Below are 18,811 nucleotides of genomic sequence, written 5' to 3'. Positions count from 1 at the left end.
GCATGTGAGGGACCCTTCTTCCTTACCTCCCACCCCCATGAGCAGAAGACCCAATTCCATTCATAGTCTGATGGAACATTTTCCTCTGTAATTGTTCAGTGTGAAACTTACACAACTGAATGTAACATCTCTGAATTTCATCTGCTGTGGAATGGCACATGATAAAAAATGCACCACATATTATAAGTCTTTGCTTTCTCACTAACTTAGTCTTTTTTCTCAAATGCACAACATTTCCCATAGACATGAGAGTTCTCTCAAAAAGTTAACAGCACTCTCTGAGAAGAGGAATTGGGAAAACCCAAGAACATTTTCTTTAGCAGCTCAGGCAAGTGACTGAAAAGTCAAAAATTAATTTTTTTATAATCAGATTTTAGATCTTCCCTCTGACTGACTGACTATTTGAGTAAATTGGGCAGTGGCATAACTGACCGGGCAGCAACCTCAGTGGCTCAGCTAGGAGCAAGGCATAGGCAGAAGGCAGCAGAAAAGTGTTGGGGCATCAGACCGGTAGATTCTAACCTCAGTCTACTAAGAACAATCTCCCTCTTTCTGTATCACAGAGACACACATGAAAGATTTCTGAAGCAGGCTGATGCCCTCAGATATAAACCTAGTTTGTGGCTATGAACCATTAAGGATGCTTGATAACTACTAATTAAGTGAATTAGAAACACAATATATAATTACTGATGTTCTACTTTCCCCCCTGTCTTTGCTGCACCACAGGAAAAAGTTTCCACAGCAATTGGTTTGTATAAGCAAAGACCAAAATTAAATTAAGAGGTCACATGCCAGTAGCAAAGACAAAATCGGGGAAACATTTTCTAATCAGAAACTGCAAAGAAGTTTGGGCCTTTATATAATAGAGAAATTAGGCTTGGATAGTGGTATTCTTTCAACAAACTTTTCACAAATATTTCCTGGAACAGGCCCAAGGACTGAATCCTCATTTAGCCTATTCTTTTTTCAGATATAATTGAATACACTTGTTTTGGTTTCTGCCTCCCCACCTTCCACCCAGGGGTAAGGGCAATGCTGCTCTGCTTTCATGTGGCACAGGCGCTGTCATAAACCACGTTTGAATATCTCTTCTTCAGGCATTAGAGGCTCTAGGTCTCTTCTTCCAAAGCTCCTGTCTTCTCACACCCCAGGCAAATTCCTCTATACCCTCCATTCCCCCAGTGATGCTCAGCAACCCGCCCCCTCCACTACCTTGCACTCCCCAGCCCCAAAAGTTATCTTATGAAAATGAACAACTCCATCATCTGAAAAGTATCCTCTGAGAGGTTTCTGGTGCAGGAAAATACAAAGAAGTGTCTAGAATCTTTGACTGAAATCACTGACCGTTGAGAGAGGTGACACTAAGCTGAAGAAACATGCATTCCTTGGGGCAGAGGGATGTATGCATCAGTAGGAGGAGGTAAGATAGCTCTTGTTTCTGTCTGAGGTCCATGGGAGAGGATTTAGCAACACACACATCAGTTGGAGTGAAAAGTCTCTAAAGACATATTCATTCCCACAGCAGGCCTCTGGTTTGGCATCTACTTAGCTCCTCAGACTCACCAGCCATCTCCATGGGGAGGGGGAGGACGTGACTAGTCAAAGGATTCCGACCACCCCCCTGGATGCCTCCGCAAGCTCCTGGAGTTCTCCCTGGCAGGGTGGCTGGCTGACTTGGCTTCAGAGTTTTATGAATATGAGCTTTTACTTCTGCTTCTTGAGATTTTTTTTTTTTTAAATGTTCAGATGAAGGCACAATAGGGAAAGGTAAGAAGCCTATGTCTGTCTCCTCTCTGTTCTTAAATGGTAGTTAAGAGGTAGCTTTTTAAAAGAAACTTCATTTGGATATAGAAACTTAAAAAAATTCCCTTTCTGCTTTGACGATTCTTTTCCACTATGTTTGTCAGAGGCTAAAATTCATGTGCTTTTGAAACATGAACACACAGACACACAAGCATGCTCACCCCAGCACACCACAGTCTCTGCTCTTTTACTCACATTTCATCCCTGAGGACATGCAGGCCTCCAGGACAAGAACCACAGTCACTGAGCAGTAGAGTCTGGTGAGCAGCCAGGGGGCTGGTGGGCTCCGTCTGCTCTTGCCATGAGTGGTTCTTTGGCCTGGTTTAGCAGGGTTGAGTGTCTGTGTGATTTCTGCATGGTGTCCCAGCATCTAGTTGTCCTGTCTCCAAGTGCAGCCTTCTACGTGCAACAAGGGAATTCGGGCTTCTTTGAAACAGGCTTCTGAGAGCAAGAGCAGAGGGAGACAAATGTGAAGGGTGTCACAGTGGTGACACGCCCTGGGGGAAAATGTGGGACCAGCTGGGCTCTGAGCCAACGGCAAGAGAAGGGAAGGCTGCTGTGAGTCAGAGTAGTTCTTCCAGGATCCTTACTGCTCCTGGAACATCTTTTGTCATTTTAAAGTGGTGCCTTCACCACTGGTCTTGCCTTGACCCAGGAGAGTGCACTAATTTTCATTCATTAACTTTGCAATGAAGTTATTATCATACAAATGGTACTTAGTCCTCATAATCCATGAATAAAGTAGCATTGTCCCCATTTTATTAATGAAGAAACCAAGGCTTCAGAGTAGTTTAAGCCACACATTCCCCAAGTTAAGGCTGTTAGTACTGGGAAAAATAAGAAGTCTCTATCTTTGTTCTTATTCTTGGTTCTTTCCCTTACATACTTTTAGTCAATAGACAAGTGTATACTTTATTCCTAATATGCAACATGTTCAATTAGGTTCTGTTAAGAATTCAAAGACATCGTCACTTGGTTCCTGTGACTTGGTTCCACACCACCCTGGCATTTACAACCTGGTTAGCCAGAATTAGGAGATAGGAAGGGCTGGGTGATGTGCATTTAATAAGTTATTGGTTCACTTATGCACTAAGGAAATGGTTTTTGAGCCTTAAATACCAGACACTGGGACAGCAGTAGAAGGACACAAAGATGGAAAGGACCCAGTCTCTGTTCTCAAGAAATTCAGTCTAGACAAGGGACTTTCACTGCTCAAAGCTGTTCAACGGCTTCCCATTGCTTCCAAAGTAAAATCCCAAATCCTTAATGTGACCCACAAGCTAGGAGATCTGACCTTTGCCTTTCTTTCCACTTACACAGGGCTTCATTAAGTTCCTCAGTCAGGTTAAACCTCCTTCCTTCCTTGAGGGTCTCTGCACATGAGAGGGCTTCACAGATGTATCTTTTGAGCAGGGTTTTGAAGAATAGATAGGAGATTTCCAGGCAGAAACTGATGGGGTGTTTTCCAGCTAGAGGAGTTTGGGGAGTGGACTTAGTGGATAAGAGTAGCTGGGGAAAGTTTCATAGAAAAGGCAAAATGTTCTTTGTATGTAACTGATATTTAATAACTATCTGTTGAAGAGAATTGGTTTGAGAAGGCTAGGGATGGGCAGAGTGTGGTAGGATGGGAGAGCAGGAGAGTGAAAGCAAGACCAAATAAGCAAAGCCTCAGGAGCTGGGAGTACCTGAGCATGATGCAAGGCAGAGGAACCATCTAAGAGGCAGGCTGGGAAGGCAGGGCAGCGAGGTGTGGGAGTGTGCTTGATGGGATGGGAAATCTGAACTCCAGTCACGGCTCAGCTAGTTGCTTTGTGACCTTGGACAAGTCACTTCTCTTTTCTTGGCCACAGAACTTGTGATGAAGATGGAGTGAGAAGGTGATTTCTCAACATCTCCTTTGCAGGTGAAACATGCTCTTTACAGTTTAGGTCGTGACAGAGAGTTGCGGAAGCCAGGTAAGATCCAACACACTGGAAAAGAGAAGGAAATCTTAGGAGGACAGAGAGAGCCTAGGCAGAGTGCTGGCGTTAGAGACCTTTATAGCAGGCAAGGCTGAGGAGAAGGACTGGAGGCTGGAAGGGAAGCCAGTTGAGTGACCTGCCAGGGGAAGCTGTAGCCTGTGACTCACTGATGTCCCACCAGGACCAGATCAATGAAATCAACGGAATTTTCTATAGCAAGCTGACTATTCCTAATTCTTACCCTGATCCAATGTCTAATGTCACGGGACCAAGCTCACCATCAGGAGAGAAGGCTGCTGTGGCCAGTAAAACTGATGTCCAGGTTCAAAGAGTAGGGAGGAGGGGAAAGAACTAAAGTTTTCCAGACAGTCCAAATGAAAGGACAAGTCCCTCACCCAGGTTTTTTTCTCTAGTGACCCTGATTTTGTGCCATAGATGTCGCTTGTTTCTCTCTTTTCTTCTTTGGTACTTTTGGGGAGGGGGAGCAAGGCAAGGGAGAGGGGAAGAGACTTTTTTCACTGGAGTCCTCAGAATTACAGTTCACAAACTATTCAGTAAACTGACCGGCCTCAACCTCCCCTTCAACGGCCTAATCTAAGGGGTGGATCTATGTGTTTTGTTGCTTGTCAGAAACAATTGCTGCGCGGCCCATTACATTTACAGCACGTCGCCCTTTAATTGGTGTAACACGCTGAGGCCTGAAAGGAGGAGAGGCCCACAAAAGCACCCGTGAATGAGCCTTGACTCACACAAAAACACTCTGCAGAAGTTCAGAGCTGGCCACTAACAAGGAGGTAGGGAGTTAGTTTGAAAAGGGGGTGAAGTTCAGAAATGTGTCACCTTGAGGAGCCTCCCATCAAAGCAATGGTCGCATTGACAAGCTGCAAAGAAAAAAAGTTAAACCTTCAGGGCTATGGACTTGCCTGCTGCATTTATTCTTTTTAAACTTGAGAAGGGGGGTGAGTGGGAGAGGGGAGAGTCTTTTTCTTCTCTTCCCCACCCTTGTCTCTCTACTCCCCTTATTTACTTCAGAGAACCTTAGAGAAGTCGATGTGAAAAAACATACCTCTCACACCCCTGCTAAGATACACTATTTTTTTTTTAATGTATAAAAAAGTCAGAATGAATGTGAGCAGCCTTAAGTTGCTGCTGCTGATTTCAACCTCTGTGGGAACAGTGTTTGCTCTCTGCATTCCCCCTCCCCCCACTTTCTAAGGCAACTCTCCCAGTCCTGGGGTTTGGAGCCCCTCCGCCTGGGCCTGCCTGCCTGCAGGTCTGGAGACTGTACACCAGGATTCCGTGAGGGTGAGGGCATGCATTCCGGTTCCTCAGTGGCAGAGGGGAGTGGTGTGAGCCATATCAAAGTATATGGAAGCATCATTTGCACTGGTGCGAGTCCAGCTGATCAGGGTACTGCAGTCGGAGGTTCTGCCCCCTCCTTGGAGAAGGAGGGGAACCAGTTTTCCCTCCTTCTGTCTGTTTAACACCTAGGTAAGATCCTACCCAGACCAAGCCACGCTTTGGTTCCAGTTTGTAAAATAACATGTCCCAAAAAGAAGAACTAGCATTCATAGGTCTGAGGTGGAGGTGGGGGACGAGGTCGCATCTTCTGTTCCTCCGCCCTCCATGGTCACCTGCTCCTCTAGTGCACCTGCCTCATTCCAGATGCCTGGAATTTACTCAGTGGCGGTAGTGGGATCGGTCTCTCTTGGCACTTCCCCTGCACCCTGCCCCTCATCTTCCTCCGGGGATCCCCGCCACAAAAGTGCTACCAAGGTGAAAGACCCTTCGTCCAGTTACTGGGCTCGAGCACCCCAGAGGCACCCTCCTCTGCTCATCTGCTCCCGCCTTTGTCTGGCGACTGGACCCCCACCCTAGCACTGCTCCTGTGAACCGGCTGCCCGGGGGAGGGGGGGGCGCTTTTCAATGCAGCGCCACAGCTCCCTCCAGATTTGTAATCCGCCAAAAAGCCGCTGATTGCTGCAATCGTTACTTTTCATTAAAAAAACTTAGAAGCAATTTGGGAGAACCCTTCTCAATGAATACATTTACCCCCGAACGGTCTTTATTCTCCGCCTCCACTTGATGAGTTTCTCTGGCACGAATCCGTTCTTACAGGCACAGAATGGGCAATCCCTTGATCCCCGTCAATTGTCATCCCGAGTCGGGGCCACTTTGACCGCCAATAGTGGGGAAGTCAGAGCTAATCCTCAGAAGGAATCACGGGAAAAGAAAAGCAACAATAACCAAGTCAAGCGTAAAAAATGAAAGAGAAATCTCTATTATCACTCACTACATTTCCCAGCTATGTACTGAAAAAATCAGCTCGCTTGTCATTCGAGTCAGACACCCACACAAGAATATGGGGTCGTGGTGGGTTGGTAGACTCACACGACGTAAGGAGCGATATTTGAGAGCCAAAGGCCTCTCTTCTGCCTCTGCCAAATCCCTCTCACATCCGCCATAACCATTAAATACAGACTGACTTTATTCTGTATGGGGAGGCCCAGGGGTGGGGGGTGAGGGAGCCCCCAGCTGTGCATGGATACAAAAAGGTCCCAGGAGAGAGGAATGGGGGGTGGGGCGGAGTGACGGTGCTAGAGGAACGCGCTCCTCTGGGGCACCTCCTGCTTGGGCGGTTGGGCCTCTCCTGCCTGGGTCCAGCCACCTCCTGGAACACCCCCTCAACCCTCTCTCCACAGCTCCTGCAGCTCCGTGGGTGCGCAGACTTGGAGGCCGGGTCCTGGCGCAGCTGCATGACGCGCGCTGCGCTGGGGCCAGGGGCCGAGGGCTCCGCGCAGCCTCGTCTTCCACAGGAGCCGGGACCCACAGCGCCGTGGGCTGGGGGTGGGGAGTGAGAGTCCCGGGAATCGCTGGGGCAGACACAGAAAGACCTGTGAGAGTGTGCATACACAGCCACTTTCCACGCTGACACCTACAATTATATGACATAGGCCTTGATTCCTTTATGCCGCAGCCAAGTGAGGGGCAAAGTAAAGCGGGGATGCAGGGCAGGATTCCTGGCGCTACTGCAGCGTCTGGGGAGGGGTGGCCCTGCAGGCTCCCTTCGCTCTCTCCCTCCCTCCCTCCCAAGGGCTGGGGCTGCTCCCTTGCTCAGGGATGCGGAGTTGATGGCCAGCACAGGGTTTGGAGGACCTGAATCCCAAAAGAAAGGGCCAGAACACAGTCCAGCAACCTCTCCAAGTCCACTTCTCTCATGATGCTACAAAGCCAGTCTAAGGTGCCTTTGGCTACTTTCATTTTCCCTTGCCAGGTCCTCCTGGGGACCAGGTCCTCAGGGGACCTCCCATGATCAAGTGGTGAGGCTGGTTCTCCTGGTTGTTTAGGGCAATGAGGAAGGGCCACATGTGGGATGAAGGTTTTTTTCATCACCTCCTTCCTCAGGCCTTAGAGGTGCAGCCTGCCAGCAGCTCCTGTTCCTCCCAGCCACCCACTTCACCCTCAACCCCCTCACCCCATCCCACACCCTGGTCCCCAACATCTAGGCACCCACCCTGTGAAGCCTGTTGTAGTTATCTCTCTGAGGAACCTCTCCAGATTGTCACTCCCCACAGCACACCACATGCACATCACACACTACATGTGTACACATGACACGCTGCATACCATTAACACATAGATTATCACCCGTGTGTACACACATGCAGAAAGTAACATCCAGGGAGCAACAAGCTTCGGACACAATCATATTTACACAAGACCTGCACTCACCCACATATATAGTCACACAGACATGCACACATTCCTGCATACCCAGGCACACATGGATCATGCACACTCTTGAAATACCCTTGGGCATCCAGATACTGGCTCCATCAGAAATGCCAGGTCAGGCAGGGGGGACAAGAGGGAGTCATCCAGGTGGGGGTCATGGTCTTCGGCTCTGAGACCCAGGCCTCCTTCAGGATGCTCGCCAGGGCAGATACCCCGATCTTCTCACTGGGCCTGTGTGGTGCTCACACCCTTCACCCGGCATGGGCTGCACCAGAGCTGGGACAGCCCCAGGTGGCCACACCAATCAGGCCAGAGTCCGAGGTGAGCACTGGACAGCGAGACTCACTTCAGCACGGCACCAGACACATGCCCATGAGCCTCCTTAAGGGAGTGGCTGAGCTAGCCTCCATTGTGGTCATGCAGCCAGAGATTGGGAAGGACACTGAAAGAGGCTGTCCAACCTGACTGACTTGCACCCACCCAGGTGAGGCATCCCACCCAGGGAGGATGGCATAGGAGGTGGTGGCAGGTAGTGATAATCACCATCTATAAAGCCAGTGAGAGTGAGATGGTTCTGCCCAGCCCCAGATTTACATAAACGTGGAATCCCCGCTTCCACCGAGATCTGGAAAGGGTGCTTGCAGAGAGGGCGACCGACATTCTGCAATCCTAATTAGTGATTTTTGTCCCCTTGTTACTGGGCTCAGCATCTCATGCAAATGAACTCTTCATTTCAGCCACATTACCCCAGTTCCAGAATTAACTGACTCTTATCTTTAATGATATGCCACTGAAGTTCTCCGAGCCGGCTAGCTTTTTATCTTGATTACTCTAATCAATAAGAAATGATAGAGTAGAATTATAAACTCTATTGGCTTTTAAATGTTGCCGACAAGCCCTCTAGATGCCATTCCCGTTCATTGTTATTTATTAAAATGATCCTCAGCCTAACAGCGGATGCAAATAGAGAAGAGAACAAGAATTAGCCTTGGGAAGAGTCCCAGTCGTTTCTGACAACTTCACCTCCTACTCCCCAGGGAAGAGTCTTTGCTGTTTAGGCTTGAGAAGATGGAAGCATATTAAAAAAAAATTTTTGTTAAGAAAATTGCTCTTTTGGAGGTACAAAAGAAACAGAAAACAAGAAACACCAAATTCCCTACCTCATCCAGACAGATAGTTTTAAAGGTAGAAGCTTTGAAAATGGCACTTTGAAATACAGAAACTCATGCTCTACAAATGAATCAAATCTTTTATCTCTCTGTTTCTCTTCCAACTCCCCACCTTGCTGACTCCTCCCTCCAACAGACTTTTGCATACCAACATCTACAGACTTATCTTTAGGTATGTATGATTTCAAACAGGACTCAAGAAAGGCAATTTCCTCCACTTTTTCTCTTGGGAGAAAAACAGGTCTTGGATCTTCCTGTCTGCAGACAATATCTTTAACTCCAGCTAGATGGCAGGTGGTGGCTGGCCAAGGTGTCAAAAGCACCTCTAATGGTAAGTTTTAAGGTTCCTATATGTCCAACATCAGGTGGGTTGAGATGTTTCTCCCACTTTAGGCAGCCCATTGCCCATACCCCTCTAAGGTCCAGGGCACCACAACTATCCCAGTCACACCTCCCTCACAGGCCACATTTGTGCAACACTCTTTCCCAAGAAGACGAAAAGAGAGTGTAGGGCATTTATTCTCTCCCTCCACTCGTTGAGAGTGAAAAAAAAAAGAAAGTTTATGTTATAGGCTACAAACACCCCTCTTCACCCTTGACCAGTGATTAACCCTCCTCTTACTCCCAATCTTGGCTCTAAGTTTGGTCCCGGATGGGGTGTCCTAGGAGGGTCAGGGGCTGCTGAAAACACCAGCTGTCATCACTTATCAGATCATGTACTAATTTACTGGCTTTCATTTAAATCCCCACCCCCTAAACCCATTAAGAACCGATTCTGCACTAGGCACTTTGTCAGGAGCAAGATTCAGGTTCTGAGGCACAAGGAACCTTTCCCTAGTTGGCTTGACCCTCTGCCCCCTCTTTGCTTTGGATGGGTTCTAAGAACGGTGACATCCAAAGCTCCACAAACGCTAAAACGGTAGGCACACACGCCACAAACTCGGCCTGCCCCTGCCCAGCAACCCCTCGGGGCGCACCACCGCTATCTCTGACGCGTTTATGCACAGTCCTACTCGCCCGCCGCAGACAGACCGGTCCCCAAGCAGCCGTCCAGCCCCTCCAGCCGCGTAGCTGCGAAATCTGTCCTCTCCCTCTAACCCCATTCCCCGCACACCGCCCCAGGCGCTGCGCCGCGCCCGTGCCGGGCCAGTCGGGGAAACTGTGCGCTCAGTCATCTGGCAATCACAGACGCTCCGAGGAGGGGCGGCGCGCGGGAAACGAAAGCGGCTGGAACACAAACTCAAGTCCCCTAAGGCCGCGGTCGATCCGTGCAAGAAGTTGGAAATCCTCGGGTAGGCTAAGCGTTTTTGTTTTTTTTGTTTTTTTCTTTTTTTAAATGACACGTGGGGGGAAGGGCTGAATGTATCAAAATCATGTAAAATTTCTGTTCTTAGCAACATCCTTGTTATTAGAATGATGACTAAACCGCCAGGATTATTCTGGACTGTAAGTTATCAAGAGCCCACTAATTTCACATTAAAGCCCATTGACTGCAACGGCGTGATTGAAGGGTTTTTAACAATTAACATAATCAGAAAATGAGCTGAGATAATTTTTATTCAACTCATTACTTTTTAATCATGTATTTCTTTTAATTAATATCTTCTCCGTGAACATAACACAAAGCAGAGCCCCAGTGCTGGCCTAAACCAGCCTGTGGGACTGAATTTGACACAACCAAACACTGCACCAGCCGCATTCATTGTATCTCTATTGTGGTATTCGCAAAATAGAAAAATCTTGTCCAAAAGTCACCATATTGTTTTGCAACACAATATAAAGGGGGGAGGGGCTGAAGTTGCACAAGCCATACGATTTTTAAAATTCTACTTAGACTTTTATATTTGGGTGCCTTTCTTGGTTTGCAGCCAGACAGAAAGATACAAATGAGAAGGAACAAACAGGAAGAAGAACAAGAAGAGGAAAAGGCTTTTGGAGATGAATGTCCCATAGTGGGTTTCAGGTGCTCCTGCGTGCCACCAGGGCCAGCTGGAGGAACCTTAGAAGGCACAGAACTTGACATCAGCATGCCTGCTCGGCCTCACCTCGTCTCAGCTGGGCACCTGGGCCTGGCCCAGGCTGTCGGGGCTGAGGTGTTCAGCTTCAGTTCCCCCACCGTAATAAACCTCCTTGGGCTCAGACCCAATGGAATTAAATCCCTCTGCTCCCCAGCCCCAATGGCAAGTGGGCTGAACCTGCAGGCCCTTTCTTTTCAGTTAGGATATTGGACTGCTCAAGTATTTGCATTGTAGTCTTGGTGTCTTGACCCCAATGGCCCCCAACACTTCCTGGTAAGCACAACCTGGAAGACGTGATCCAACTCAAATGCTCAAATGGCTCAAATGGGTCAGAGAGTTGGCATTTTGATGGCAAATTGGACTCCAGCTTCCCCTACCTTGGTGGGCACATCTTGCCTGTGGCCTGACCACTGGATCTCCCAAGCCTACCAAAAAAAGGTTGTTTCTGGACTAAGATCTCTCACCCTGTGGGAGCTGCATCAGCCTCAGAAAAAAGAAACAAAGCCGACCCCTGGTGGAAGAAAATGAAAGTTGAGAATATAAGGAAGGCTTGTGAGGGCCTCCTGCCCAAACATCTGTACATGGGAGAAGGAAGGGAGAAGGAAGAGAGAGTGGGAAAGGGTAAATAAGGAAAAGGAAAACAGGAGAAGGCAGAAAACAGCAGAGATCATATGGTAGCAGGTGGAATTCAGGTCGAGAGAACTGGGAAGAATGAGAGACCAAATCCTTTGGGCCCCTTGGGTCAAGAATGCATCCTCAGTGCTTGTGTCCTGACTAGTGTCACTGATTAGGCAGGGAACTCTGATTTCTTCTCTTTCTCTCCAGTGAAGGTCAGAAGTTCTATGATTACAGAGGGAAGATGGAGGTCTCTGTTAGACACTGGCAGCATCTGCCTGCCTGTCTCAGAGGGCACGCAAGTTCCAGAAACTTCCTTTACTCTAGACAAAGCACTGCCTCCCACCATCCTAACCTCTCAGTCTTAGCTAAGTGATAGTAACTAAGGCAAAAATTCAACCTACCAAGTTCCATCCTCTCTGGCAACTGAGAACAACCACTGCCGAGAGGTGTGATGAAGATGCTGTCAGTGGCTGTGTTTTAGTGCATTATAGGAAGACAAATCTGCATGGTATGCTTATCTCTCCAATGCAAGTGCTAAACATGGGGGAGAGGGAGATGAGGGCAGGCAGACACACAAAGGGCACAGCTGTTCTGAAATCTGCTTTGATTAAAGCAGGTCAGGAGGATCAGTTTGGTGCCCTGGACAGGGGGCAAATTGCCTCTCTTGATAAACATTAATGAAATAGTTGTAGCACATTTTTGCCAAAGAAATAGACTGCAGGAAATATTATAAGAGGTAAGTACATGTTCCCATGAGAACAGACAGCACTGTGTCCCACAGAGTTTTGTCAGTGACAACATATGCTTCTTGTATAGTTTCTCCACTTCGCCTCACTGGTAGAGCCATCATTGCCTTGGGCCAAATCAGACCCAAACAATGACCTAGGCTTGAGATAAGGGATGCCAAGTCAACCAAGAGCCCTGGTAAATGAATTATAATTCCTATGGGCACCCCTGGAACAAGAGGCAGAGCTGTGGTGACCCCACTTTGGAACAGGGCACTCTCCTCAGGCCGCTGTATCGTCTCTTTAAAGCTTTCATGAACTCTTGACACATGCATCCTATTCAGTTTTTCCTGTTCATCAGAGCATCATGACACACTCAGTACGTCCTAGTATTGTAGCTATTGTTCTGAAAACAGCTAGAATGTTTCATAGCTTCTCTGGCTAACTTCAAAGGTGATTTTTTTTTCCTACTTGGACTGAGTCTGAACACGGTGAAGCAAAGAGAAGAATGTACAATCATTCAGTTCAGTTCAGTCACTCAGTCATGTCTGACTCTTTGTGACCCCATGGACTGCAGCACACCAGGCTTCCCTGTCCATCATCAGCTCCCGGAGCTTGTTCAAACTCATGTCCATTGAGTCAGTGATGCCATCCAACTATCTCATCCTCTGTCGTCCCCTTCTCCTCCTACCTTCAATCCTTCCTAGCATCAGGGTCTTTTCCAAGGAGTCAGTTCTTCACATCAGGTGGCCAAAGTATTGGAGTTTCAGCTTCAGCATCAGTCCTTCCAATGAATATTCAGGACTGATTTCCTTTAGGATTGACTGGTTTGATCTCCTTGAAGTCCAAGGGACTCTCATGAGTGTTCTCCAACACCACAGTTCAAAAGCATCAATTCGTCGGTGCTCAGCTTTCTTTATAGTCCAACTCTCATATCCATACATGACTACTGGAAAAACCATAGCTTTGATCAGACGGACCTTTGTTGGCAGAGTAATGTCTCTGCTTTTTAATATGCTGTCTAGGTTGGTCATAGCTTTTCTTCCAAGGAGCAAGCGTCTTTTAAATTCATGGCTGCAGTCACCATCTGCAGTGATTTTGGAGTCCAAGAAAATAAAGTATTTCACTATTTCCATTGTTTCCCCACCTATTTGCCATGAAGTGATGGGACTGGATGCCATGATCTTTGTTTTTTGAATGCTGAGTGTTAAGCCAGTTTTTTTCACTCTCCTCTTTCATCAAGAGGCTCTTTAGTTCCTCTTTGCTTTCTGCCATAAGGGTGGTGTCACCTGCCAATCTGAGGTTGTTGATATTTCTCCCAGCAATCTTGATTCCAGCTTGTGCTTCATCCAGCCCAGCATTTTGCATGATGTACTCTGCATACAAGTTAAAAAAGCATTGCTACTGCTAAGTCGCTTCAGTCGTGTCCGACTCTGTGCGACCCCATAGACAGCAGCCCACCAGGCTCCCCCGTCCCTGGGATTCTTCAGGCAAGAACACTGGAGTGGATTGCCATTTCATTCTCCAATGCATGAAAGTGAAAAGTGAAAGTGAAGTCGTTCAGTCGTGTCGGACTCTTTGTGACCCCATTGGACTGCAGCCTACCAGGCTCCTCCATCCATGGGATTTTCCAGGCAAGAGTACTGAGTGGTTGCCATTGCCTTCTCCATAAATAAGCATTAAAGCAATTCAAGTTTTGAGACAGCCATACTGCACAATTCAGGTCAGAGCATACACTGAAAGACTCAATTATCTGAATTGTGTAGTCCACTCTCTATCACCAGATGATTATATAATTTTGCTTTCCTTTGTGCTCTGTAGATACAAGCTTGCTCTTTAGAAGAATTCTCAGGGCCTATAAGGAAGAGCTTAGTACCCTGAATGGTGTGTTGGGATGCCATCATCCCTTTGGTGAAAACTGAAAATCTACTCAGACTATATCTAGATTTTAAAAACCCAAATTAACATTCAGCAGAAAACAGAAAACTTAAATAGTACGTCACATTATAATAGCATGTCATACTTAAAAAAATTATTTATTTATTGGCTGTGCTGAGTCTTCGTTGCTGCACACAGGCTTTCTCTAGTTGCGGGGAGTGGGGTCTACTTTGTTGCAGTGCATGGGCCTCTCACTGCAGTGGCTTCTCTTGTGGAGTTCTAGGTGCACAGGCACAGTAGTTGTGACACTGAGGCTCAGGTGCCCCGTGGCAGGTGGAATCTTCTTGAACCAGGGATTGAACCTGGCATTCTTTGCACTGGCAGGCAGATTCTCAACCATTGGGCCAGCAGGGAAGTCCTAGCATGTCATACTTTTTTTCATAGATTTTATTGTGAAAAATTTTCACCACACACAAGGGTGTAATAACTCCCCATGAATCCATCACCCAACTCCAGTAAGCATCACATTTGCCTTCTTGCTTCCTATCTCCCTCTTGGTTTGCTTAGGGTACTTTAAAGTGAATGCCAGATAATACATACCATTTCACCCTTAAACATTTCACTATACATCTCAAAAAATGACATATCATAGTTGCAATGTCAATATCACACTTAAGAAAAATAGTAATTCTCTAATATCATATAATATCCAGTCCATACTGAAATTTCTCTAATCATTTAAAAGAAAAATTTTAATAGTCTGTTTGAATCCAAATGAGATACACTTGTTTTTTTTTTTTTTTCCAATTTTAATTATGTCACCAAACTTCTAACAAGTAAGACTGCAAAGTTTTCATAGAGTCTTAGGGGGGCTGCTATGTTCCAAAGAATATGTTTTAATTCACAAAATATCATTGGTAACGTCTTGTCCATAAACATGGTTGGCAAAATTAAAAAAAGGCACAAAAGGGGAATGACGAGAAATGCTTTCCACTTTCAGTGAAGAGTACCAAAGCAAATATCTTTCACGAGAAAAGGCAGAGAAAAGGGTTCAGTACGTCATGCACAACTTGAGCTAAAAAAAAAAAAAAAAAAAATTCTCTTCTAGGTCCTGAAGCTTGAGAAAATGAGTTTTCCTAATCACGTGCTTCATGTCAAATAAAATGTAAAGCTGCACAAATACATGTTTGGTTTAACAGTGGACCCTTTTTTTTTTTTAAGTGAGGCAATTAAACAAAGGACAACAAAACCAAAATACCTTCATCAACAAAGCAACTCCACCTGTCGCCTCTGTCCCTTTTACCACTTAGTGGGGTAAAATGTCCGGTAGAATGTAAAATGCAGCATTCTCAATCATGGGATCTAGAAACTTTTCATGATAACTTATTGCAAATTGCACTTGACAGTTCACCACGACAATGGAAAACTGGCCCCTTGTTCGCTTATACAGTCCTTGAGCCCCAAAGGGAAGTCACCAGTAGAATGACCTGGATAAAAAGTTTGCAGCTGTGCTCAGCCAGCTAGCTCCACCCTCCGGGTGGGAGCCCACCCAGGACACCGCCTTGTCCTGCTCCTTCGTGGGACTCTCATCCTCAGGCAGGTAGTCAGGCAGCTCCGTGTTCTGCTCTACCTCCACAGGCGTGTCCTGGAATGGGACCAGCATCTCTTCTCCACTTTCGCTCTTCACAACTTGCTGAGCCTTCATAACCTTGGTTGATGCTATCGCTGATGCCAAAGCCTCTGCTTTAAGGTCTGAACGGATTCGTACCACACATCTCTGAACGGCCATTTGAAAAGTAAAGCTAATAACACCTTTAATTTTAACAAGGCCTCTTCACACAGGTTTCTCCGGGACGTATCATCAAGACCATCTATATGCAAAACCACTGTTTTGGCACGTTTGTTTGTAGTTCCCAGGAAAAACTGAGCTTTCCTTCGACGTGAATCATTTCACTGAAACTATCCCCATCTGCCATATTGGAAGACTGAAGAATGTCATAGATTTCAGAGGCTAGCAGTTTTGTTTCCCCTGGAGTTGTAGACTTCTGTATAACATTTTGCAAGCTTAACATCATTCCCAGCTCTCCTTTCATCTTTTCTCTGTTGGCACGGCACTCTGCCAAGTATCGAAGAGCGAGCAAAGCTGAGTGGACAACAGGGGGGTTGGGATGGTCCATAAATAAAATAAGGCCAGGCAGACATCCCTGATCCTGGACAATGGCTCGTCGGTTTAAAGGATCTGTGGCTAGGTCTCGGAGGTGGTTAACTACAGAGAGAGCATCAGGTTCCTCATTCATGGTGGAGGTGGACGAATTCATCTTCTATGCCATACACGTGGACAAAATCTTCTTAAATTCACTCCAGCGCTCTAGGAATTCACAGCCTGCCGCACCATTAGGGCCACATTGATGATGAGGTAGAGGAACCCAGAGGCGCGTAGCAGGGTCAGTGACGACAAACGACCAAGCTGTCTTCTGGAGCCTAGACGCGAGGACGCTGGCCGAGATACACTTGTTTTTGATTGTACAGCTCTTAAATCTATTGAAAAAAATTCTTGGTTTGTTTTTGTTATGGCTTTTTAGTCTTTTGAAATCTTTTACTATAGTTCTCTCCTATCTCCTGCCCCCTCTTTTCACATGACATTGACTGTTTTATTTTTTAAGAAACCAGGTCAATTGTGCTGAGGAATGGAATTTGCCTGCTTGCTTCCTCATGGTATCATTTAGCAGAAGTTTCATGTGTCAGTGAAGCAGAAGTTCAACTTGATTTTCTATCTTCTGCATTTCTGAAGACTAGAAATAAGATCTAAAAATGAATAAATTCAGGTTCTTTTTTTTCTTCCATTGTTTGGGCAAGTATATATTAGAGGTGAATTTCACATTGCACAGAATCAGGAGGCCTGCAATGTCTTGTTCTGGTTTGAGTGACGCTCAGGTTGATCAATGTGTTCAGGTGATATCACTCCCTCATTATAAAGTTCCCATTACTCTATAACTTTGAATCAGGCATTTCACTAGGAGAAGCACATCATCCTTTTCAAAGCATATTTCAAGTAAATTATTTCTTTTTACCAGTGATACATATCATTTTTCTTATTGTATACAGGAGTGACAGAGAAGTCACTTTGGGGGTAACATAGTGCCTTTGGGGCACACACAAGTCCGAAATTAAAATCTTCTGATTTCTGACTCCAAATCCTTGTCTATGACAAGAAACATGACAGGCAATAATGCTTCCTGGTGTCCTGCCACTTGAAATCAAAGGAGTATTTAAAAACTGGACTTTTAAGAGTCAGTCTTTGACTTAAAAATCTTAGTTGGGAATTAATCACCATGGATCACTCTGGTCTGGAACACCAGATACAAGAAATTTGATTTGGTTGGTAATGAACATCTGAAAGCCCAAATCCCATCTTCATTGTTTGAGTGAACTTTTTGTTTGCATAGTTTTTGACAGATAAACCAAAGGGGATACTCTTCTCACTCAGAAATATTCTGGTCCCCAGAACCGGGCTGTTTATAATAAAGGTTGTTTGTGTTTAGCTAAAAGTATCAGAAACACAAATTCCAGGGTCTTGAACAAACAGGATTTTATTTTCCTTACACAATGAGGCCAGAGGTCAGCAGCTGCTTTGCTTTAGTGACTTAACGATTATAGGATAGCTGTTGTCTCTCAGTCTTTTCTGCGGGGTCTCAAGGTGGCTGTTGCATGTCCAGTCATTATTTCTGCATTCAAGACAGAAGACGGGAGCTCAAGAAAAGGCCATGCCAGCCACATCTATTCCTGTCAATTAGGGGAACATATGCTTCACCAGAACCCCTCTAGCAGTATTCTTTTGGGTCAGAACTGGATCATGTGGCATCCTAAACTGCTAGAGAGCTGGGAATGCTGTATCTGGCATTCAAATCTCTATTGTAGAGGCAGCAAGAGAGAGATGGAGATTGGCCATAAATGAAATGCTGATCCACCTACATCAAGCCCAACCCTCTTTGTTCTCTAACACATACTATCTCCTACATTTCCATGAAACCAAGTCATTCATTCTGAAGAATGGTAAGAAGTAAGAATACCCTTATTCCTGACTTCTTTGACCACAAGGGATGGTAGTCAGACAAAGATTGGCTCCACATATGGAATGAAGTTAAGTCAAAGAAAAACAAATACAGTATATTAAAGCATATATATGGAATCTAGAAAAAAATGGTACTGATGAACCTATGTGCAGGGAAGGAATGGAGATATAGATGTAGAGAATGGACTTATGGATACAGGGAAGGAAGGAGAAAGTGGGACAAATTGAAAAGATAGCATTGACATATATACACTACCATATGTAAAATAGCCAGCTAGTGGAAAGCTGCTGTATAACACAGGGAGCCTAGCCTGGTGCCCTGTGACGACCTAGAGGGGTGAGATGGGGTGGGGGTGGGAGGGAAAGAAGAGTTATGACTGATTCATGTTGTAGGACAGAAACCAACACAACATTATAAAATAATTATCCTCCAATTAAAATTTTTTTTTAAAAAATTGGTTCCAACCTCTAGGAGGCGATGAGTACCTTGAGTGCTAAGGTAGATGAAGTTGAATTTTACTAGTCTTTGAATTCCATGGTTTGTTTAAGGCTATTAGAGAATTTTAAAGATATCAGACTGGGTTGGAGTGAGAGTGAGAAATACTGGAAGATCTGCAAAGCACAAAATGTAAGACAGGTATCAACAAAAAGTCTACAAACAACAAATGCTGGAGAGGATGTGGAGAAAAGGGAACCCTTGAACACTGTTGGTGGCAATATAAATTGGTACAGCAACTATGGAAAACAGTATGGTGTGTCCTCAAAAAACTAAAAATGGAACTAACATATGATCCAGCAATTCCACTCCTGGATATATATCTGGAAAAAT

General features: G+C 45.7%; 1 protein-coding gene, 1 long non-coding RNA gene and 1 pseudogene across 3 annotated transcripts in view; 1 reads left to right on the top strand and 2 right to left on the bottom strand.

The window, feature by feature from the left end:
- Window positions 1–18,811, bottom strand: part of NR2E1 (nuclear receptor subfamily 2 group E member 1) — a 118,093-nt gene that overhangs the window by 63,588 nt on the left and 35,694 nt on the right. Inside the window, exons 2-3 of one of the 2 annotated variants that reach the window (XM_043439640.1) lie at window positions 3,492–3,776; window positions 2,002–2,247 (exon numbers count right to left, since the gene is read on the bottom strand). In XM_043439640.1, coding sequence (XP_043295575.1) covers window positions 2,002–2,176 — 175 coding nt within the window. In that variant the 5' untranslated portion in view covers window positions 2,177–2,247; window positions 3,492–3,776. The remainder of the gene's footprint in view (window positions 1–2,001; window positions 2,248–3,491; window positions 3,777–18,811) is intronic. The other variant, XM_043439641.1, reaches the window with a different exon arrangement.
- LOC122422883 overlaps window positions 9,602–18,811 on the top strand; it is a 35,081-nt gene continuing 25,871 nt past the window's right edge. Inside the window, exon 1 of the long non-coding RNA XR_006263998.1 lies at window positions 9,602–9,963. This is a non-coding gene — a long non-coding RNA (uncharacterized LOC122422883). The remainder of the gene's footprint in view (window positions 9,964–18,811) is intronic.
- On the bottom strand, window positions 15,097–16,407 carry LOC122422879 (annotated as a pseudogene).

Source organism: Cervus canadensis, chromosome 20, assembly GCF_019320065.1.
Source record: "Cervus canadensis isolate Bull #8, Minnesota chromosome 20, ASM1932006v1, whole genome shotgun sequence".
NCBI classification, from domain to species: Eukaryota; Metazoa; Chordata; class Mammalia; order Artiodactyla; family Cervidae; genus Cervus; species Cervus canadensis.
This window is presented reverse-complemented; position numbering and strand designations above follow the sequence as displayed.